Source organism: Panicum hallii, chromosome 4 (genome assembly GCF_002211085.1).
Source record: "Panicum hallii strain FIL2 chromosome 4, PHallii_v3.1, whole genome shotgun sequence".
NCBI classification, from domain to species: Eukaryota; Viridiplantae; Streptophyta; class Magnoliopsida; order Poales; family Poaceae; genus Panicum; species Panicum hallii.
In genome coordinates, this window is record NC_038045.1 from 2,560,950 (window position 1) to 2,583,552 (window position 22,603).

Below are 22,603 nucleotides of genomic sequence, written 5' to 3' on the forward strand. Positions count from 1 at the left end.
GGCGTACGCATGTCGCCGTGCGGCCTGGGCTACGGGCCTACGGACTACGGCCTGCGTGCTTTTCGTCGTCGTGGACACCGTTTCAAATGAGCCCAGCCCAAAACTGAGCAAAGCCACCCTGCGCGGCCCAAGAAAGAATGTAAGCTGGGCCGATCCGGGTTTGCGTGCCCGGCCTGCATGCAGCAGGGTGGATGCCGGGCCGGCCGCGCAACGTGCAGCCAGCGCCCAGCGGTTTGACGGCGCCCGCCCACACGCGGGACGCGTCGCGTCGGCCGGTGGCTCCGCCGAAACAGAGGCTTCGCCTGCGATCCAGTCCAGTCCAGCCCCGCGCGCGCGGACCGCCACGCCCGTCGCGGACGGTTCGCTCGCGCCCCGCCGCCGCCCGGCCGGTTAACCCGCGTACACAGCTCACCGCCACCCCACCGCTCGCGGCCGCGGGGGGTCGTCAAGACCCTTCCTCTTGTGCATTGCGGCTGGGTTCCGCCCGTGCCGTCGCCTGGGGGACCGCGCCACCGATACGGGACGCGACGATCGCCACAGGGCGCGTTGCGACGCCGGCGCCGGGGGAAATGGACGTGACGTTCGCGACGCCGCGGGGCCGGGAGTTCACCCTGGAGGTGTGGTACTTCGCGACGGTGCGGGAGGTGAAGGAGGCGGTCCGCGCGCGCGAGGGCGTCCCCGTGGGCTCCCAGCGCCTCTTCCTCGCCGGGCGGGAGCTCGACGACGACGCGCGCGACGCCGCGCACTACGGCGTCCTCCAGGGCTCCCGCGTCCTCCTCCTCCTCCCCGACGACGCGACGCCCCCCTCCGCCGCCGCCGCACCCGCGGCCGTCCGCGTCGCTATCTCGGCCCCCGCGATCGGCCGCGGCGTCGCGCTCGACCTCCGCGCGCCCGACACCGTGGCGCGCCTCAAGGAGCTCCTCCAGGACCGCACCGACGGCGCGCTGCCCGCGGCGAGGACGGCGCTGTTCTACGGCAAGGCGGAGATGGAGGACGCCAAGGCGCTGGCGGACTACGACCCTCCGGCGGACAGTATGATGGAGGTGTGCGCCGTCGTGCGCCAGCCCCCCGCAGCGGCGGCGGCGGCGGGCGGCGGCAACGGGGCCAGGACCAACCAGCAGCGGATCGCCGTCAAGGTGAAGTTCGGCGCGAGGGCGGTGGCGCTGGAGGTGGGCGCCACGGACGTGGTCCGGGACCTGCGCAAGGAGGTGGAGAGGCTGCGCCTCCCCGTGCGCGACGGCGGCGGCGGCTACTTCTTCGTGTACAAGCAGAACGTCATGGACGAGGACCGCACACTGCGGTGGCACGAGGTCAAGAACGGCGACACCATCGAGATCTTCAACGGCACCGTCACCGGCGGCGCCTGACGGTATGCGATCAGATCGTGGGGTTTAACGAAGGGTATAGGGTTTCGCTTCGTCTGCAATCCTGCATTGAGGTTCCAGAGTTTTGTTGCTTCAGGTTCAGGGTGGCCTTTCTTCAGTTCCGATTTAGCTCGTCTTCAGTGCATTGCTGACAGTGATGGAACAATGCAGTATAATAGTATATTGGGAATTTGGTACTCGACCATAGTGCATTGGGAATTTGGGATCTCAGCCTTTCAGAGTTTTGTCCTTCAGTTTCGTTTTGGCTAGTATTCAGGGCATGGCTGCCTGACGGCGATGGAACGATGGTATTATGCTACAGTTCTATGCAAACGACTGTAAAGAAAATTGAAATTTTTGGCAAATAACAATCCCCATCTCTTGCTGATAATGTGTGCATATCATAGAGTTTGGACTTTCTGTCAACAACTTTAGCACATCTTCATGCAAGGGGTTGTCATGGTTCTGCGGACATGTTTGGCAGTTCAGTGGTTCTGATCAACTCCTCAAGAAATGCACCATTGTTTATCCATGTGGAATACTCCGGCATGTTAACTGGCTGCGATTGTTCCTGGTCATTACTAGTGTGATAGTAATGTACTATGGCGCCAACAATTTGATTTTGATGCAGTACTATATAATCTGAAAACGTGTTGCTACATCTGCAAAATGGCTACAAAATTTGGAGCACATGACATTTTGGGCACCATAGCTTCAATGAATTCATAGCTGCAACCAATCTACCTGTTCAAGAAACAAAAAAAATCTTCCAAATAATCTGGAGATAGCAAGGATCAAAAGGAGATCGGCAATCTTAACCTGCCTTGACAACCACGCCGTATGCAACAACCAGGCAGCACAAATGACATCTGGGAAAATTTAAAATGATAGTTCCTATAAACACTACATTAATCTGAAATATATGATGAATCTAAAACCAGAGCACCAGCATAACCAAATGAAGAATGACCCAAAATGAAGTTGCGATCAAGGAAGCAGCATACTTGCAAAACCAGTAACATCACGACACAAGCAGAACTGCAAAAGCAACGCACCAGGAGGAAATTAATGCTTCCACTTCACAAACATGAATAAACCATATAATAATGACGACTCATCCAGAAGACAAGATTACCACAGTAACTTCAGGGCTCACTTATTCATTGCATAGTTCAACCAAACTGCTGCACAGCAGCAAGTGTTCACAAAACACAACCAGACGACATGACTCACATCAGACAGGCACGACAAGGACACGACCACAGGACACCAAGACAATCTCCATTGGAGAGACAAGGCAGGCACCAGACTTGTGAGCCCAGGGACAACAGCAGCTCCATGGCCCAAGACTTACTGTCCACCACGGAGACGGAGCACCAGGTGGAGGGTGGACTCCTTCTGGATGTTGTAGTCCGCCAGGGTGCGACCATCCTCAAGCTGCTTGCCAGCAAAGATCAGACGCTGCTGGTCCGGGGGGATGCCCTCCTTGTCCTGGATCTTGGCCTTCACGTTGTCGATGGTGTCAGAAGACTCCACCTCCAGTGTGATGGTCTTGCCGGTGAGGGTCTTGACAAAGATCTGCATGCCACCACGCAGGCGGAGCACCAGGTGGAGGGTGGACTCCTTCTGGATGTTGTAGTCCGCCAGGGTGCGGCCATCCTCAAGCTGCTTGCCAGCAAAGATCAGACGCTGCTGGTCCGGGGGGATGCCCTCCTTGTCCTGGATCTTGGCCTTCACGTTGTCGATGGTGTCAGAAGACTCCACCTCCAGTGTGATGGTCTTGCCGGTGAGGGTCTTGACAAAGATCTGCATGCCACCACGCAGGCGGAGCACCAGGTGGAGGGTGGACTCCTTCTGGATGTTGTAGTCCGCCAGGGTGCGGCCGTCCTCAAGCTGCTTGCCAGCAAAGATCAGACGCTGCTGGTCCGGGGGGATGCCCTCCTTGTCCTGGATCTTGGCCTTCACGTTGTCGATGGTGTCAGAAGACTCCACCTCCAGTGTGATGGTCTTGCCGGTGAGGGTCTTGACAAAGATCTGCATGCCACCACGCAGGCGGAGCACCAGGTGGAGGGTGGACTCCTTCTGGATGTTGTAGTCCGCCAGGGTGCGGCCATCCTCAAGCTGCTTGCCAGCAAAGATCAGACGCTGCTGGTCCGGGGGGATGCCCTCCTTGTCCTGGATCTTCGCCTTGACATTGTCGATGGTGTCAGAAGACTCCACCTCCAGGGTGATGGTCTTGCCGGTGAGGGTCTTCACAAAGATCTGCATACCACCACGCAGGCGGAGCACCAGGTGGAGGGTGGACTCCTTCTGGATGTTGTAGTCCGCCAGGGTGCGGCCATCCTCAAGCTGCTTGCCAGCAAAGATCAGACGCTGCTGGTCCGGGGGGATGCCCTCCTTGTCCTGGATCTTCGCCTTGACATTGTCGATGGTGTCAGAAGACTCCACCTCCAGGGTGATGGTCTTGCCGGTGAGGGTCTTCACAAAGATCTGCATACCACCACGCAGGCGGAGCACCAGGTGGAGGGTGGACTCCTTCTGGATGTTGTAGTCCGCCAGGGTGCGGCCATCCTCAAGCTGCTTGCCAGCAAAGATCAGACGCTGCTGGTCCGGGGGGATGCCCTCCTTGTCCTGGATCTTCGCCTTGACATTGTCGATGGTGTCAGAAGACTCCACCTCCAGGGTGATGGTCTTGCCGGTGAGGGTCTTCACAAAGATCTGCATACCACCACGCAGGCGGAGCACCAGGTGGAGGGTGGACTCCTTCTGGATGTTGTAATCAGCCAGGGTGCGGCCATCCTCAAGCTGCTTGCCAGCGAAGATCAGACGCTGCTGGTCCGGTGGGATGCCCTCCTTGTCCTGGATCTTCGCCTTGACATTGTCGATGGTGTCAGAAGACTCCACCTCCAAGGTGATGGTCTTGCCGGTGAGGGTCTTAACAAAGATCTGCATCTGCAAACATTAAGGAACAGAAGAGAGTTAAACCACCGTAAGCATCCAGCTAGACACAGAACATTGCAACATTGAAAATGATTAGCTCTGAACAAAAGAGAATGAACATCTCACGGCTCATCATCCTATATTAACAGGATAGGCTAACTAAATTTAAAACAAATCATACTAAAAAACTTTACAGGACACATAATATTGTGATATTGAAACAGATCAATTCTGAACAAGAGAATACATTAACATCTCATGAAGATTCTATGTTCAATAGGACAGAAAACTACATTTGAAGCAAATCAACACTGAAGTAAGCTGAACTACATTTATCATTAAACTACCATTTAAAATTTTGACAATCATATGATGTGGCCTAAAACACAGACAAACAGATACACACTGAAGCAAGGAACCAGTTAAGAAAATTTGCATCAATATCTGCATGAGCCATGCCATAGATTAACAATTAACTAATTAATTCCACACCTAGATCAACAATGAATTAACTAATTCTACAACAATCGGTGATCATCATCAGGTGACCAAAAGTTGTACAAATCTAGATGAAGCTACCAAGATTAAACAGCAATCGAACCAACAATCTAACCCAACAGGTATCACAAACCATGGGGTGATCCAACATGAAGAACAGCCTAATCAATTAAGTCTGGCCACGAGCATACCAACAGTCCGGAGAAATTTCAGATGAACTACCATGTCAAATTTTGACAACACTGGCCTAACTGGATACAACAATCCAGAGAAACTGATAAAGAAGCAGTAACTCAGTATACTCTACAATTTAGACAGTAAGGAGCCAAGGAAGAAATTGTGCAGCTATATCTACATCAGCTATGCTTTCGACAATGAAATAATTAATTCCACACCAATCGGTGATCATTATCAGGCTATGATCAAAAGTAATCAATGTAGAAAGAGCTACCAAATACTAAACAGCAAGGCTGTTCCTCTGCAAAGCACCGCCTAGATGAATCGTACCAGCAATCTAACCCAACATACAGGAAATCAGGCATCCAACATATATATATAAAAAAAACTAATCCTATCCGGCCGCTCGATCACAGGCATGCCAACAGCAGCCGAACCCTAGAGGCAAATTGAACGCCCAACACGAATCTACACCAAACTACCTCATCACGCCCCGCAGATCCACACATCTACCCGAGAATCGACGACAAATCGAACGCAAGCAGGAAAAGGGAACGATTCAGAACCAAATCAAACCCTAAACTAGATCGACGACGAACACGAGCAGGGAGAGCACGCGAGAAACGAGATAGATCGGAAGGGGATCGAGGACTCGCATACCTTGAGAGGATCGGGGGAGACCTCTTCGCTTCGATTGCAATCGCTCGGGAGAATTTCTCGACGGGTTGGGGACTGGATGAGGAAGAGGTGAGGGAGGGGTGCTATTTATACGCGGGGGAGGGCCGCAGGAGGGAGGAAGCGTCCCGTGAGGTTACGCCATTGATGTGGGGCCCAGCAGCGAGAGGCTCTCGTGGAATCCGTCCCCACCGCGCAATTTCTCCGGAAAACGCCAGCGGCCGCCGCGGAGATATCGAGGATGGTGACGCCGTTTGCCTCCTGCGGTTGGTGGCCGTTAATGGCTGGACGGAAGATTAACGTCGTTATGGTGATGCTTCAATCATGCATGATCTCTTTGTTTTTAACAACGGCGCACACGTATGCGTTTCTATATTAGAAATACAAGACTATAACTTTAAAAGATTATAATCAGGTAAAAGAAAGAGAAACTAAAAAAAAGCAACTAACAACTGGCATGTCCCTGGAAGGTTATGCATGACCTGCTTCTAACAAAAGCGATTTTACATGATATTTCTTTTTAAAGCCTCTATGTAAGATAAATTTACGGAGCAGACCATTTACCTCTCGATCTTTTGCCCTTAATAAAAAAAATATAGTACTGTATCATAAATTACGTTTAAGAGCTAGAGGCTTTCAAGAATGAAATTACTAGATACGCTTGGCAACAACGCCAAGATATGGTAGAGAGTAATGGTGAACGTGATTGTAAACTTCCAAAATCATCTTTTTTGTGTGTTATATTTTTTCTTTAAATCAGGAAACAAATGATAACACCATAAATGGACACGGCATTGGAGTTATCAATACATTAGAATCGAGTTTATCGTAAATATAAGAAATTACATTTGTCCCAACTAAAAATTATGGAGCACAATAACGATATCAAAAGGTCCCTTTCTCAAGTCTAGGGCCGTGAGAAAAACAACTATACAATGTTAAGACCTTAAATCTTACCACAAGTGGAAATGTTGTTTGAAAGCTATTGTTATCCTTTCAATTAGGTCGTGCCCAGATGATCCCCTATTGAATTCGGAAGTTGAATTACTTAATTAGGCTTTAGGGATAATTGTTACGTATTAAAAAGTAATGGAAGGAAAGTTGACCAACGATTTTGATATGCTCACCACTCATTCATTGGCGGGTATGCACGATGGAGCTAGTAATCCGAACTCGACCGGAAAATCTTGACAAAAATCTAACATGTCGGCCTCCTTCAGCGTCTGGCCCAGCTAACCTTTGCTGAAGAAGAAACGAAACTAGCTCGGCGTGTCCTCGCCGGCAAACGCCCCGTTTGGACGACGTGATCTGAACGGCGAGTGAGCGACGGAGGAAGACGTTGGACCTGCTCGCAAGTCGCAAACATCCATCCGTTGTGCTCCTGTGGTCCTCCATCTTTGCCGCCCTTGTGGACGTGGCTTTCGTCCATGGATTTTTTTTATTTTCATCTTATTTATTTACTTATATAAACAAAAGCCGTATGATTGGACCTGAACTTTCGTAGCAGTGCCATTTCTCAGTGACATGAATCGAATAAAAAAGAGGTCGCTTTAGGAGGCAACGCGATCTTCTTTATCAGAGAAGATGCTCTGGTTTTGCAAAGGCGGTTTCCTTCTTATCCGCTGCGTGGTTTCTCCTCCTCCGCAGCCACAAGCAAAGCAAAGAATCTTTAATTTTCTTCCAGCAGCATCCATCTCTCCGGTCGTCGTCTTGCTTGCGCTAGAGGGCTTCCTTCCCCTGCTGGAAGGAAGACACGGGCACGGCTCGCTTTGCGCTCCGGCGCCAACTGCGCGCGCTGGGTTCAGTTGATCTGTCGACGAGCTGAACGATGCCGTGCCAAAGGGCGAACGCAAAGGCTCCCTTGGTTCAGCGGGCTCGCGCGGAAGGAGTTCTTGCAGGGCGATGGTGTCTGAACGGACACGCCAGCTTGAACTGTCATCCATGGTGACAAGGAATTCCATGGTGGTTGCCCAAGGTCGGTTGGGAAAGAAAAAAAAAAGGAAATCATGGACATGGAGGCGGTTTGTGCATGAAGGATGAAGCCAACAACACATTACATAGCAAGATGCCTCCGGCCGCGTTCCATTGGGCTTGCTAACGACGTTCCATATCGTGGTTGATGTCTCCGGTTGCGTTTCAGCTGGAACGAAGCAGGCAAATGGAGCCCCTTTATTTGTGTGTGCGTGGACTCTGAAGGTGTTTGCCCAGCTGCCATTGCGAAGGACTCCATGATGATCCTAGTAGTCAAATAATGTACCCAACCACCCAGCAGCAAGAACTCTGATTCTTCAGGCCAGCTGCAGAACGACGCAACCTTTTTTGAGCACCCGGGGTTCTGCAGGCCAGAGCTGCACAATGACGACGCACCATTCTAAGCAGGCGCAATCTCATCCACATACCCAAACAAATGGCATTACGCATGTAACTCGACGGAGAGCAGGGCTTTTCAGCAATATCACGATATCTGCCATAGAAAAATAATTGTTCGAAGAAATGGCTCCGTTCCAAAATCCCACCAGGATTGCCCAGAGGCCCAGCCCAAGCCAACCTGGTGCCCATGGCGTGCTTGGAATTTGGGTCATTGGGTGGGCCTAATGCCGCAAGCAGGCAGGCTTTCAGGATTAAACCAGCCCAAGCATTTTAAAGGTTCTTCCTTGTTGGATTTACAGCCAAGAACAGAATTTACAGCGCATGAAGTTGCTGGATGTGGTGTTTATTCGGTCGATTTGGCATTGCTTACTGATTCTGAGAGAAGAAACCATAAAAGGCCATATCGCCGGCATGAGCCGCCTGATTTCCTGGTTCAACTGCTACATTTAATCCTTATGAAGCCTGAAGCCATCAGGAAAGAGAATGAATCTGAGGATAATAAAGCAACTACCCTAGCCTTCAAGAACAACGCCGAAGATCTGAAGTTTATTCTTCTTCTTTGTGGTGAGTATATAAGAGCCAACAAAAAGTGATCTTAATAAGCCAAATTTAGAGGAGTGGAACCAAAGGAATACGTTGCTGATGTTGAGCTTACAGCTTAAAAATAAAATTTGGATTTGGTACAGAAATGACCACAAGACTTATTTTTTTAAAAAAACATACATTTAACAGAAAATCCACTTAAAGATGGAAAACTTTCTATCTGATATATTAAAAAGTAGATTTTGATGGGCAACAATTTAGTGGAGTGAAACCAAAGGAACTGATCACTGACGCTGAACTTTCAGCTAAAAATTGTACCCCCTGACCAGAGAAATCAAAGTTTGTACTTACATATTTAGCAGCTACTAATCTACTTAGAGGGTGTTTGGTTCCAAGGAATAAACTTTAGTCCCTATCACATCAATGTTTGGTTACTAATTGGAGTATTAAATATAGACTAATTGCACAGATGGAAACTAATTCGCGAGACGAATCTATTAAGCATAATTACTCCATGATTTGAGTAAATATGTGCTAATGATGGATTAATTAGGCTTAATAGATTCGTCTCATGAATTAGCCTCTATCTATGTAATTAGTTTTATAATTACCTCATATTTAGTCTTTCTAATTAGTATCCAAAGATTCGATGTAACAAGCACTAAACTTTAGTCCGCGGAACCAAACACCCTTAAACATGGAAAGCATTGCACTAGATGCTACTCGAAATGATTGGACCTGACCAAGTACACAGCTTGCTGCTATCATCTTTTACTGTTCCAGGTTTATGTCCTCCAGTAAAACCACCAAACATTTGCCGCTGTAAATCGTGCTGATTAAAAGTCTAGGACCATCAGACCCCATGCATTGACACATGACGGATTTGAGCCGCCATGCATCCAGCCTTTAAAGCTCATCTCTATCAAGAGATCGTGCTGCTGGTGCAATCTACATCAAGAAAACCAAAACCGGCGGACAGTATCAATGCATTGCTTAGATAGTTTCCAGCATGAGATCGGGCATGAAGTAGATCCAGCGATTCTTCATGTAAAATCTGAATATTTACCACATATGTAGGTTCAAGTCAGCTCTCGATTTCAGTGATTTGGTGGAGTGTCCTGTCCTAACTCTGAAAACTTTTTGAAAATTTAGCTCAGCAACCTTTTTCAAAAAATTGGGGTCTGAAAAGTTTCAGATGTTAGCTGCTAGGTTAAGTGTGTAGAGGAGAAAGCGTACACTTAAGACTTACTTAAGTTCACTCATGTGAGAAAGTGGCTGTGCAACCGGTGTTTTGCACCGGTGAACACACAACCATCCAGATCTTGAACATACAGACACGGCTATCTCGTTTTTCAAAAAGATCATCTTGCAACTGTGCAAAGCATTAGTAGTTGCTAACGAGAAGAAATTAAGGAGGACAGTAACACATGAAGCTCGAGGTACACAGCTACAGCACGGCCTGCGACGACTAGACACCTATCTCAAGAAATGGCCGTAGAGAGTGGAAGAGGAAACACCACCTACTCTGCGATCATCTTTATTTAAGGAGGTCTGTGCTGTCCATATAGAAGGTTCAGATCTCTTCCCATCTCATTCGATCTCACCACCTTTCCCTTCTCTACTCGCTTCATTTTCTGAACCAAGATTTCTGTGGAGATACCGAAAGCTCCGGTTGCCCTCTCTCTTTTTGCAGTATTTTTCATCCAGAACTTCAGAAGTAGTGGAGGTTTTGTGGTGGAACGAGGAGGATCGCCGACAAGTAGTTTCGCTTGTTCGTAGCCAAGGAAGCTTGCAACCTAGGTACACATAGCCTTGAAGGTACAGCTACTTTTTCTCTGTTCTGATTTTGATCTCTATTGCATGGTTCTGAAAATCACCTGGTACTTGGCTTGATATGTGTGAGCATTGCCTTCAGCATTCTGAGCTTGCCTGCGGTTTCAGAACAAACCTCTGTTTTTGTTGGGACGGAAGGCCTCGCCAATGGCGATGACGATAAAGGGCATCTTCAGAGGGTTGAAGATCATCGCTCAAATATTTAGTAAGAGCCATTCGTCCATCTTATATACCCCACTCCCGGAAAGAAATAAAGATACTAATAGTATGCGGTTGATGAACTGTGGATCTGCTCATCAAGGACTGATGCAAGCTTGGATCTCTGTGGCTTCCAGCAGTGCAGAGGGAGCATGAGATCGAGATCGGGTACCCTACGGACGTGAGGTATGTGTCGCACATAGGGTTCGGCGCTAGCGGCTCCTGTCCAAGCTGGGTAAGGATCACTTCTTGATCTTGACTCCTGTAAATCTGTAATTCTTCGAGAGAAAGAAAACATCGTCTTGGCAACGTTACCCATTGGTTCTGAATTTTCTGTCCGGTCGTTCTATCTAAGCAGATGAGTGAATTCAGAGTAGAGGAGGTAGCGGCGGCAGCTGGAGGAGGAGCATCCGTAAGCTCTGCTGCACAGTCGAGGCAGGCCTCCTGGGCTTCCCTAGGCAAGTAGCTCTCCCTCATTTTACCTTTGGTTTACAACGGAGACTCTCTCCATGAATCGTGAGGTCAGTCCGTACCACGAGTCCACGATCCAGATGGAAGATGGGGTGATCGATTTCTTGTGGCAGTAGTAGACTCTCTGCTCTTGCCACGTGCCGTTTGTCTGCGTTTTCGCATTGCCAGCCTAGAGAATCCTCGCATGGTTTAAGTTTCAGTAGAGAAAAATTAGGATTCAGGTAGGTTTTTTTTAGCAACTCGCCAAAATCTTATTGATCATGAACGGAGTATGAGGTACAATGCCCAAAGGCGGATCAAAGAACCAAATATGACGACCTAGACCCTTATACAACGATGATCTAGCCAAGCTGTGGGCATCCAAATTTGATTCACGGTGTTCATGAATAAATCGGACGGACAGAAAATCCTTCGCCGTCACCTTTATCTCTTGGACAATCCGGCCATAAGACCTCATCGCCTCTCCCTTAATGCTTCTGACGACGTTGGAACAATTGCTTGCTAGCACCAGGCAGCGAATAAGCAAATCCTTCGCCAATGCCAAACCCTCCCTGCACGCCAGCGCCTCCAGCGTCTCGGGGTCCATGGCATCTCCCAAAACCACCGCTGGGGCTTCCCCAGGAAAGCCCCCAAAGAATTACTAGCAACTGCAGCGACCGAAACACATCAAAGTGTATTTGCTCCCCTTAGTGAGTTTTGGTGTTGATAATATGTATAATTAAGGATTTAATGAGTTTATCGAAATTATGGATAGGTTAGGATCCAATAAAAAGAAAAAGAGTAAGAAAAGATGCCAATTTACTTGATAAACGGTGTTGAAGCATGAAAGAACTATTATTAATTTCTATTTTGAATTTGATTATAGGAAACGCCGTACTAGGGATACGAATGAATAGCTTGAAGATGTCAAAGTGCTTAATTGAGATGCTAACTATCCAGGAGAGACACAAATCACTTACTTGTGCATTTAATTTTTCTCATTATTTAAGTGAGTGTCGGAAGTTCCGACACCTGTTGTAAGTTGCCAGCTTCTTCCGACGGGGGTCTTGGCCAGCTGATTTAATAGGGTCCGAAGTTCCGACAATCACGTAACCAGTATACTAATGGTTAGTTTTTAGAATTCGGGTATTTATATCTCCCCAGCCTCTCCTTTATTTAGTGTTGACTCTCCACCAACACAACATCTCATAGAGCTTCAAATCTTTCTCCCCAATCCCTTCAAGAACTAATCCTTAATCCTTCTCCCAATCCCTCCAAGAACTAATCTTTGAGTTGATTTGAGTTAGGACTTGGGTGAGAGAAAGATTAAGGTGTGAGGCTTGAGCATTTGAGTAAGAAGGCAGTCATGTTCATCTCAAAAACACTTGAAGCATATTCATCCATCAATTCGCGTTTGTTACTCTTGACTTGCTTCTAAACGGTTCGGCGTCGCTCGGTTGAGCGTCCTCTCGTGTGTGCGCGTCTCGGAAAGTTTGTATTACCCATCCTTTGTGAATTTTATAGCAAGTGGCTCAATGCTTGATTAAGATAGAAAAAGGAATAATGTAAGATCATGCTCTTTGTGAGTTTCTCAACGGAGACGTAGCTTCCTGATGAACTTCGGCAATAAATCTTTTGTATCTTGTGATTATTGTATTTATTTAATTTCTTGTTGATCTAGAGTTTATTCTGTGCCGATCTATATACTCAAGTTGTTGTGCTTGCAGAAGTCTCCTAGTATTATTACGCAACTTTTGATTCAGCCAGATTCTACAGTTTTAAATTTAATTTTGAATTTCATATAAAGACTTTCTTTTTTATCGGAAGTTCCGGTCATGTGTCGGAAGTTTCGATGTATTAGTCGGAAATTCCGATAAATTTAACCGCTGCGAATTTTTTTAAAAATTTTCAGATATACTATTCACCTTCACCAAATCCTTTTCAAACTGTTGGACAATGCTCGTCTACATTGATCTTCGTCACGCCCTCTGGGCGAGGCAGCCACCGAGGAGCGACAGGTTCTGAAATGAAATTCTCTATGAACAGTGAGTTGAGAGAGGCCGAGAGAGCTCTGACACAAGCTTTCGTGAATCACTTTCCTTCTCGGCCAAACTGCGACCAGCCCACCAGCCCACGGCCACCAGCCCACCACCCATCAGTTCCCCTGATCGGCCTCACTCCACCCGCACGACACGACCATTTCGGCTCGGCCCGCGCGGCGGAAGTAACGGAACGGGCTCCCCCACTCCACAGCCTCCATTCCGCCGCTCGGCCCGTTACGGGTTATTCTGGGCCATTTGGGTTCGGCCCTGGCCATCTTCTTCCGTGTGTTGCGTTCGGCCCACTGAGCGAGACTACACTCGCTGGCTCGCTGCGCCCGTGCTGCAGCTCAGCACCTGCCGCGCCATGTTTTTTTTTTCCCGTCGCACGCGTTCTTCGGCGACTGACTCGCGTTGCTGTGTCTGCTGCAGACTTCGAGCCACCGGCAGGCGGCGTGCTGCCGCCGGCAGAGGTCTCCACCACCGGCAGCTCCGACGCTGCCACCGCCGGCATCCCAAGTGGCGCCCGGAAGAAGCCGACGGCGAGGCCGAAGAAAGCCCGGGCGCCATCGCCCGGCTCGTCGGCGAGGTCGTCCTCGTGGCGCTCCAGGGGCTCGTTCGCCACCGCCTGCAGCGACTCCGGTGATCTGCGTCCCGCCGGCCTGCGAGCCGCCTGATCGGTATCGCGGCAGAGCCGCAGAGGGCGCCTCCGCGATCACCGTACTTGTACATGCTCTTGACACGGTTTGTCGCTTGCAACGTTTTCTTGGCTTTGATCTGTTTGGTTTCGGGGCGTGGTATGATTGTATGAAGATGGAGCCGAGTTCAGTTTCGTCAGAAAAGGACAGGAACAGAGTGAAAGAGGAGAGCAATAGACCGCATTCATGCGTTCCCGTCGCTTGCTGAATGGTCCTGGTTGCTGAATGATGGACTGTCGGTAGGCAAGTGAAGAACACGTCAAGCCGGCCACTTCGTCGATTCTGTGTTTCTGTTCGGACTGACAAGTATGTGTGTGGCCTGATAGCATCACAAGAGCAGGTCAGTGCTGGAGACAAAACCACTAGCCTCTTCAGGGATTTTGACCTGAACAAACTCTTGGGACACTTGTGTCTGAATTCCCCCTGCGCTTCATTGTCAGATGCCCCAAGAGTCTTGTTTTCCATGGCCGGTCACGTGTGGCAACCGGCGAGAAAGGTCCTCGGCCACCAGCCCTCCCGTGGCTCCGCGTGCAGGCATGGCCGCAGGTTGAGCTTGCTTTCGTCGCAGCCAGGTCAAGTCTCGAATAACTTCGCCAGCACGGTCGCGAAAGCACACCCTCTGAACGCAAGAAAGTTCAGAGCCGTTCTCTGAAAAAAGATTGTTATCGTCTCGCACTGTACGTCTGACCTGTCGACCGATGAAGCGATGAGCTCAAATTCCTCTTTTGCTCTTTCGTTTTTATCGTTTCCCTGGATCGATTCGATTGGACGGATCAATGCGAGCGTTCAGGCTGGCCTGGAACTTTCCAGCGACGCTGGCCGCTTGACCGGGGCGTCAGGCCCCGGCGGCTTGCCATGTGTGCATGGATAGCACCGGCCGGATAGGCACGGGTCGCGCACGCCCCTCCGACAGCGACGCCGGCCGGCTGGCTACGTACCGGGACCGGGCCACGGAGGAGCCGTCGTCGTCGCCGTCGACACTCGTCAGAGCACCCGCGGTGCACGGTGGCGCGTGCGAGGTGCCGTTGCGATGAGCGCGCACCGACAGACAGCTCGGGCGACGTGGCCGCGCACGCGTGACTGGAGCGAGACCGGCGCGACGCGATGGCCGCCGGGGCGGAGCCGACGCGGCCGTGGGTCCTGGCCGGGGACACTCGTCGTCGCCGGGGGCAGGCACCCGGTGCGCCCGGCGGCGGCGGTGCGGCGCGACGGGATGCGATGCGGAGCACAAGCCCAGCCCGGATCCATCGCTGATCACGTGGAGAGCGCAGTGTCGCGAGGTAACTTGGCTCCACCCTCCAGGTGGTTAACCGGTGAAAGCAACGAACCTGACACCGTGTAAAGCCCGCGGCGTGCAGACCGGAAACGAGGTGCTACAAATACGGGTCGTCCCCTGCGCCCTAGATGGTCAAGTCACCCCTCGACACCTCCAGAGTCCAAGTGCGCAGGCAGCACTCGTGTCGCGTCTCTTCTCCCCGAGCTCCCGTCGATCGACGGAGCACCGCGAGTCGCAAAGCGAGGGCTAGCTGAAGCGCGTTCCAGCCATGGCGGGATCGTTGGGCCTGGGGCTCGCCTGCTTCGCGCTCGTGGTCGCGGCGGCCAGCGCGACGCAGTTCCGCGTCGGCGGCCAGAGAGGCTGGAGCGTGCCGGACGCCGGCTTCGAGCCCTACAACACCTGGGCTGGGAGGCTCCGGTTCCAGATCGGCGACCAGCTCCGTAAGCGCTCCTCCTTCCTCGTCTTCTTCCTCCGCGAGATCACGTGCTGCCATGACGCGTGACCGACCGATCGTGCGTGCTGATCCTGATCGTGCCTGTACGTGCAGTGTTCGTGTACCCCAAGGAGACGGACTCGGTGCTCCTGGTGGAGCCCGCGGCGTACAACGCGTGCAACACCTCGTCGTACCTCCAGAAGTTCGACGACGGCAACACGGTGTTCACGCTCGACCGCTCGGGCCCCTTCTTCTTCATCAGCGGCAACGAGGCCAGCTGCCGGGCCAACGAGAAGCTCATCGTCGTCGTCCTCGCCGACCGCACCGGCGCGCGCACCCCGCCGGGGGCCCCGCCCATGATGTCTCCGCCGTCCCCCGCGCCTCTGCCGAGCCCGTCCTCGCCGCCTCCCGCGGCCGCGCCTGCGCTGAGCCCCTCGTCGCCGCCACCCTCAGGCGCCGCCCCTCTGCCGGCGCCCGCGGCCACCCCGACCTCGCCGCCGTCCCCGGCGGCCTCGGCTCCCGGACCTGCTCCCGCCACCACCCCGGGCTCGCCGCCGGAGCCCATGGCCCCGTCGCCGTCCACAACCCCGGGAGGTGGCGCGTCGCAGCCGCCGTCCGCTTCCGCCAACGCGCCGGGCGCCGAGGGCAACGCCACGCCGCCTCCGCCTTCCGCCAGCGACGCGAACACGAACGCCGCCGCTCTGGTAGTCGCAGGCTTCGTCGGCTCGCTCGGCGTCATCATCGGCTACGCCATGCTTGCTGCCTGAAACGATCTTGCTACGAGGCGTTCTTTTGTGCAGTAGTGTAATTCGAGTGGGATAACTTACATTGTGAAGAGGATCATGATCATTTGTATTTGAATTTGTTCTCACGTTTGTGGAATAATAGAGACGCGCACGATTGTGTTTGCTTGCATACTTGTCTCGATTTTGAAATGCTCAATAAGTAGTGCTGCGTGGCGGATGGTAGGCAGGCAAACATCCACATCTTCACATCTTTAGAAACTAATTCTGGACACACATTAGCACACCGTCACGGCACCACCTCGAGCTTAGTCAGCACATGACCATTAAAAGGTCGATGCTGAAACTCGCATTCAGAAAGTATTTTCTGATCAGCACCAAGCAAAACCATGCCATTGACATCCAACAGGTACATTACTAACACACGGTTCTAGAGTGCAAACACGTTTTAGCATAAATATGGCAAGTCAATTCCTCAACCAAAATATCATCCATGCAACATCACAGGTTCGACTAACGGTAAATGATCCTCAACTTAGAGCAAAATTAAAGCTCCTCTTGACAAGCATAGGAACAGCAACACTACCCAGAGAGGACTAGTTTCTTCATGGCCTGTGCCACGAGATGGCAAATAGCCAGGAGAAGACGCCTACAGCCTCCTTCCCCTCCTACCACCCTTTCTGCGAGTGCTGTCAGTGGGAACCGGGGTAACATCCTCTGCACGTAACATAAATGTTGCCATCAGCGTACAGAAATAACACAACATTCTGCAAGACAACTGACCAAACTACATCAGAGACAAAGTGTTTGCAAGATATTAAAATTCTTACCAATGCGCCCGATTTTCATGCCAGAACGAGCAAGAGCCCTGAGAGCAGACTGAGCACCAGGCCCAGGAGTCTTGGTCTTGTTGCCTCCAGTGGCACGAAGCTTAATGTGCAGCGCAGTGATACCAAGCTCCTGAAGACAAAAGACCAACTCACAAATTAATTATCTGGATACAGCAACTATAACATCATCCTAATAAGCTACAAGTTAATTAAGCAGAAATAATCTTTGGATATACAGACGGATATCAATGAGATGCCAAATAATAAATCAATGAGACTGACTGTAGCAGAACCTCATATAAAATTCTTGACCTCATCACACATACCTTGCAACGAGCTGCAACATCTTGAGCTGCAAGCATAGCAGCATAAGGTGATGATTCATCACGATCAGCCTTGACCTTCATGCCACCTACATGGTTTAGCACACCATGGTTACAACTAAATACAATTACCAACTTTGACCATCATGGACTGAGGAGAAGGATAGTACCAGTGATCCGAACCAGAGTTTCCCTCCCAGACAAATCAGTGACATGCTGCATATTACAACAGCACACAATTAAACTTGGGAAGCAAATGAAAGGTCCGTACACAGGTAAAACATACAATACTTACAATGAAGGTGTCGTTGAAGGATGCAAAGATGTGAGCAACACCAAAGACATACTCTCCTTCACGGACAGTGGGGCCAAGGGTGACATTCTCCTCCTTGGGCTCCCTGGTCTTCCTCCTCGACTGCAAACATATACTACTATCAGATGACACTTAACTTATAATACCTGCATTAACTAAATAATTGGGCACAAGACAGTAGCATAAATATACAACAGAACAATTCTACAATACACAATGAGCTAACCTGAGCTGAGAACAATCCTAACGATTCTACATTGTTAGGGCTGTAAGTCGATCAAAATACCATACTAGTTGGGCACAAGCCAGTAGCATAAATAGCTTGCATCACAGTGCACGATGGATTGACAATAAGAGAAAAACTACATTTAGCTAAAACAGCTACAAGCGATTCAATAGCGACTTGGTCTCAGTCTACGAATCAAGCCAACCATTTCAAGACCAAACAAGACTATCACGGTGTATCCTGCTGAACATATAGATTTTCAAAGTTAGAAAGCAATTCAACCAAAGCAATCAGCAGCTCTACTCTTAGTTGCTAACAAGCAGGTTTTAGCCATGTCAATACTTCAACGGTTTTAACAGCATATATCAATATTGCATTTGGCAGCTAAACTTCTCTCAAAACACTGATACAGTATGATTAGATTCGCATAAATAATGCCCAAGCACATCACTGCAGTCTTCAACTCAGGAGTACTAACTACAGTCAGCTACTAATTCAGCGAAAGTCTAATCTCGATTGTGATTTACCAGTCCAGCACACAAATCCAAAGCTCCAACCAACAAATTTTCCAGCCAAATCTATATGCTCTTAGTCACCCATCTCGAAACTTCCCCCACCACTACCAGTCTACCACGCTTGCACCTAGATCCGCTTACGAGCCTTAGCCAGACGCGAAGAGAGTAGCTTACCATGGTTGCGTGGAGCGACGGGTGACCGGAGCCGAGCGCCTGGTGTCAAGATCGAGCACGCCGCCGCTGCCTACGCCGCCGCCGAAACTTCAGAGGGGCGTAGAATGAGGGGTGCGCGCTTATATACGATGCCGCAGCCCACTAGGGTTTTAGTGCCACCCTTGCTCAACGCAAATTCCTCTTTTGCCCTCGCCCCTCTGCAGCTGCAGGTGGGCCCTGCTTCTTACACTAGGCCCGGACCGGTAATTTGGTGGCTTTAACTCCTAACGGGCCGAACTTTTAGGCTAAGCGGGCTGCTGGATTAGAATGCAGCCCATTTGGTATCGTCGCCTTCCCCATCGCCTCTGCTTGGACTTGAGCAGTGGGGAAGAATAGAAGCAGCTGTCGTCTCTTCCCGGGATCGGACGCACTCAGCTTGCAAAGGGGTAGGAGGCGAGGTCGATCGGTGAGCGCGTCTACTCCTATCTATCTCCTGCGTTGTCGTGATCTGAGGATTTGTGGGAGGGTGTATCTTGCTGAGTGATTTGATGAATCTGACTCATTTTTCTGTTCTTTGAAGCGAGGAGGAGAGACGAGAGAAGAGAAGAGGGGGACGAGGGGGAAGATGAGCGAAGAGAGGCCAGTGCCGCGGCGGGAGAGCCCGTGGGGTTTGCCGGAGGGCGACACGAGGCAGCCCAAGGCACACCGCTGCAACGACCGCGCCGAGGACGTCGTCCAGGTCCGCTCCCTCTCTAGTCATTTCTCGTATGTTGCTACTAGCGGTTTGCCCATTGTGCTGATGAACAAGGATTGTCACAGCTCATTAGTCATAACTATCTGAACGAGCAGACGATAATTTTTTGCCAGTTTAGTGATGTGTCCAGCGATGTATCCCCAATACCTGCTTGCTGCCATCTACCAATTTTGGTTGTGCCAGCTTAGTGTCACTCGATTTGCATCAGGCTGGCACTGCATTGTTCAGTGAATGCTTCACAGCCATCACGTCTTAAAATTCCAATTTAATCCCATATCTAAGCATTGAACATGTCTTCCTGGAATGTTTGTCGCACAATGTTGCCTGCTCATAGGCCCCAGAAGAAACCATGATTCAACAACCTTTAATCATGATTGTTTCTGCTTCGCACTGTTTTTATGCTTTCGTTGTCTGCAGCCCCAATTTAAATCCGTAAAGCATGGTTAAGAATGGACAATGAGCCAACCTGATTAATATGCATGCTTCCTTGATGGAATTGATCCCATATCTAAGCCTAAGTGCACATTTTGGAATGGTGTAGAATTTAGAAACCATCCTGATGCTTTCCTGTTTCTCTTTAAGCCCTGAAAAAAGTAGGTACTGATAACATCATGAAACAAGGTGATAAGCCTGTTTGCTTCTGCTTATTTCATCATCTTGGGCTGCTGTTGCCCAGGTGCCTTTGGAGCTGTTGCTGGCGGGCTGCTGCAGTCGAAGCTGCAGCCAGCAGCCCAGCACTACCGAAACAATGCCTACGAATCATTTGTTGCTGTCTACTGTCATTACAATGACATGGTGGCTGTGCTATATGCTGATGCTGAACCTGCCAGCATCCAGAATCCTACCACCATTTGGGATTGGTAGTGAGCAGTGATCAGTCATAGCCACTTATTGCATGTTTTCAATATAAGATTGAAGCCACTGGCTTTGTTTTTCATGATTTTTACAGCATTAGGTCAAAAGCTGCATTGTTAAGTCTAAAATTCTTCAGTGTACATATGCTGAATACATTGATTTTTTTCAATTATTTTTGCAGGCTGTCTTTGAAGGGAATCCATTCAAGACAGTTCCGGGTCCATTCAAGCTTTTCTGGCAATGCATGCGATCGAAACCTGGGTATGTGTACCATCATTTGTGTGTACCATCATTTGTGTGTTTGATGCTTTTGGCATATCTTATCTGATGTGCGAATCTGTGATACGATGGAAGACATTGTTGGATAGTTCTAATGCATTAAGCTCTAAATTGATTGATAATAGAAATAGGCAAGCTCTGATTGAGGGGAATCCAAACTAGCATGTACAGACTAAAGTTTAGTTACTGATAAGGTGGACCACTTTATCCTGTTTATGTCCTTACTGTTTATTTATCGAGGAGTTTGTGCCACTGCGGAGATTGCTTATGAAGAGTAATCTCTACAGGAGGCAAGATTTTGGTGGTTTGCAACATTTTTATGTAGCAGCAATATTCTCAATTCCGTCACGCAGTTACTTGATCGTACGAATTAGCTTATAAGGTTGTTTTTGGCAATCTTGTAGAATTTATGTAAACCTGTTCTCCATTGATGTGAATCCCCAAAGTTTATGGGGTGACTGCTCGTGTAGTTCTTGGACTGGCTGTGCCATCAGTTAGCTAGTTTCTCTCAGAGACCGGCTTACTTCCACATGTGATGTTGCATCTTTCTGGAAGTTGGTTCTGTTAGTTGCTTAGGTTGCTTGGATCGGGTGTGTCCTTTGATGCATTGGATAGCTGTGAAATCGGGCACATGTCTAGTCAACATCAGTGTGAACGTCTCAGCCTGGTTAGTCATTTTGCCAAGTTTAAACAAGCCAAGGCTTGAGCAGCTAGAGATTAAATGGCACTAAAATGAACAACAAATATATTTTTCTACTATGCCACAAATTGAAAAGGGTGTAAAAAACCCTACTATCCGTTCCTATAAAAAAGAGTAACATACTTCAGGAAGATGTACCCGGACACCAACTTACTGAGGACTTTGTTTGAAGCATGCAGCTCATGATAATCCACCCAGGAGAACTAGTAACTAACTGTTTGACTCGGTTGGGAAAGCGTTCGGTTCACAACTTAGGCCTGCCAAATTTTTCCTGAGGAGCTAGGTCCCACACGCCATAAGCTCATGGAGTTGTGGCAAGATGTCTTAGGCACGTAAACTTTGTTACCCAAGACACAATCTAAGTTATGGTGAGCTTTCCATCACCACAAGCTAGGCAAGAAAGTGGTAACACCAGGCAATCTTTGGGCATGAACATGATACAAATAGGCCCTAGATTCCTCCAAAAATCTATTTCAACACTGAAAATTTGCAATGGATACTATGACCCTGAAGATTGTCCCTTTAGCTAGCGTCATCAGTTGTTGACATATGGACCTGTGGTTTGCAGGGAGGAACCAACGGAGCCCTATACTTACCTGCAGCTGGATCCTCCGAGAAGGGTGGAAGTCAATCTGGAACAACCGGCATCCGAGTCTTGAACAAGCGTGCCTAGTCTATCTCGTACGAATTTTCCATCGCCTTTCAAGCAGCAGCTTTTTCCTCATAGGGTTCATATCATGTAACCACAAAGCTGCTTATGTTTGGATGTTTATAATCTAATAAACCCTGACCCACAGAGCTGCCTTTCCATGCTGCGAACTCATTGAAATCGCTGTTTCTTATGCAAGAACTGTGCTTTTTTTGTACTGAAATGCGACGTGCTGGTCCAGTTCACTTGAGCACCCAGAGCGAAGTGCCTTGCTCCGTTCTCATGTTCACTCTCTGACAGACCCAACAAAATATGGCCTCTGAAGGAGAATGCCGTATGGTCACTATCTCTATGTTCGTACTTCACACTGTTACATGTGTACAGTTGCGTATGAATGGTGATTGATTCCTACACTTTTCCAGATGGGTGGGCGGTTTCAGACAATGTGTAAAGTGCAGGCGCACTGATGAACTGCTCCTTGGCATTACCTCCCTGTACTGCCGCTCTGCCGGCCATTTTGCGCGAGAATTCGTTCTTGCAGCTGCAGCAAGTTGTGATGGGGGCGGCAGGTTGTCGAGAATTCATAACGAGCTGCCGATCCGAATCTTTATACTGAAAGCGATAAAAAGGTACACAAGTTAAGTTGGGGTAACCAGCTTGCAAGCAAAACGGTAAAAAGGGAAACTAGTCCTGTTACAGCAAAGCAAGTATCAGATCTCGCCAATGTCAGAAATACAAGCTATGCTTGGACTAAACTCCAGCGCCCAGA

The 22,603-nt window shown here is 49.6% G+C and overlaps 5 protein-coding genes across 6 annotated transcripts; 3 read left to right on the forward strand and 2 right to left on the reverse strand.

Moving 5' to 3' along the window:
• Window positions 1-512: 512 nt before the first annotated feature.
• Window positions 513-1,553, forward strand: LOC112888627 (polyubiquitin 11-like). Its single transcript, XM_025954897.1, has one exon. The coding sequence runs from the start codon at window positions 570-572 to the stop codon at window positions 1,365-1,367; it is 798 nt and encodes a 265-aa protein (XP_025810682.1). The 5' UTR covers window positions 513-569; the 3' UTR covers window positions 1,368-1,553.
• A 942-nt stretch (window positions 1,554-2,495) lies between these two features.
• On the reverse strand, window positions 2,496-5,768 carry LOC112888620 (polyubiquitin). Of its 2 annotated transcripts, XM_025954887.1 has the most exons (3): window positions 5,640-5,768; window positions 2,970-4,316; window positions 2,496-2,741 (listed from the first exon to the last, which is right to left on the reverse strand). In XM_025954887.1, exons 2-3 carry the CDS (start codon window positions 4,314-4,316, stop codon window positions 2,715-2,717), a joined length of 1,374 nt encoding a protein of 457 aa, XP_025810672.1. In that variant the 5' UTR covers window positions 5,640-5,768; the 3' UTR covers window positions 2,496-2,714. The 2 variants fall into 2 exon arrangements, with proteins under 2 accessions (XP_025810672.1, XP_025810671.1); XM_025954886.1 differs by having other exon boundaries at window positions 2,496-4,316.
• Window positions 5,769-15,183: 9,415 nt separating this feature from the next.
• Window positions 15,184-16,411, forward strand: LOC112888626 (early nodulin-like protein 1). The gene is made up of 2 exons (XM_025954896.1): window positions 15,184-15,501; window positions 15,609-16,411. The coding sequence occupies exons 1-2, from the start codon at window positions 15,330-15,332 to the stop codon at window positions 16,259-16,261; spliced, it is 825 nt and encodes a 274-aa protein (XP_025810681.1). The 5' UTR covers window positions 15,184-15,329; the 3' UTR covers window positions 16,262-16,411.
• Window positions 16,412-16,632: 221 nt separating this feature from the next.
• LOC112888629 (40S ribosomal protein S14) lies at window positions 16,633-18,755 on the reverse strand. The gene is made up of 6 exons (XM_025954899.1): window positions 18,619-18,755; window positions 17,686-17,805; window positions 17,561-17,606; window positions 17,394-17,479; window positions 17,068-17,197; window positions 16,633-16,954 (listed from the first exon to the last, which is right to left on the reverse strand). The coding sequence occupies exons 1-6, from the start codon at window positions 18,619-18,621 to the stop codon at window positions 16,887-16,889; spliced, it is 453 nt and encodes a 150-aa protein (XP_025810684.1). The 5' UTR covers window positions 18,622-18,755; the 3' UTR covers window positions 16,633-16,886.
• Window positions 18,756-18,919: 164 nt separating this feature from the next.
• Window positions 18,920-22,087, forward strand: LOC112889675. The gene is made up of 4 exons (XM_025956424.1): window positions 18,920-19,063; window positions 19,178-19,336; window positions 20,388-20,467; window positions 21,754-22,087. Exons 2-4 carry the CDS (start codon window positions 19,223-19,225, stop codon window positions 21,842-21,844), a joined length of 285 nt encoding a protein of 94 aa, XP_025812209.1. The 5' UTR covers window positions 18,920-19,063; window positions 19,178-19,222; the 3' UTR covers window positions 21,845-22,087.
• Window positions 22,088-22,603: the final 516 nt, after the last annotated feature.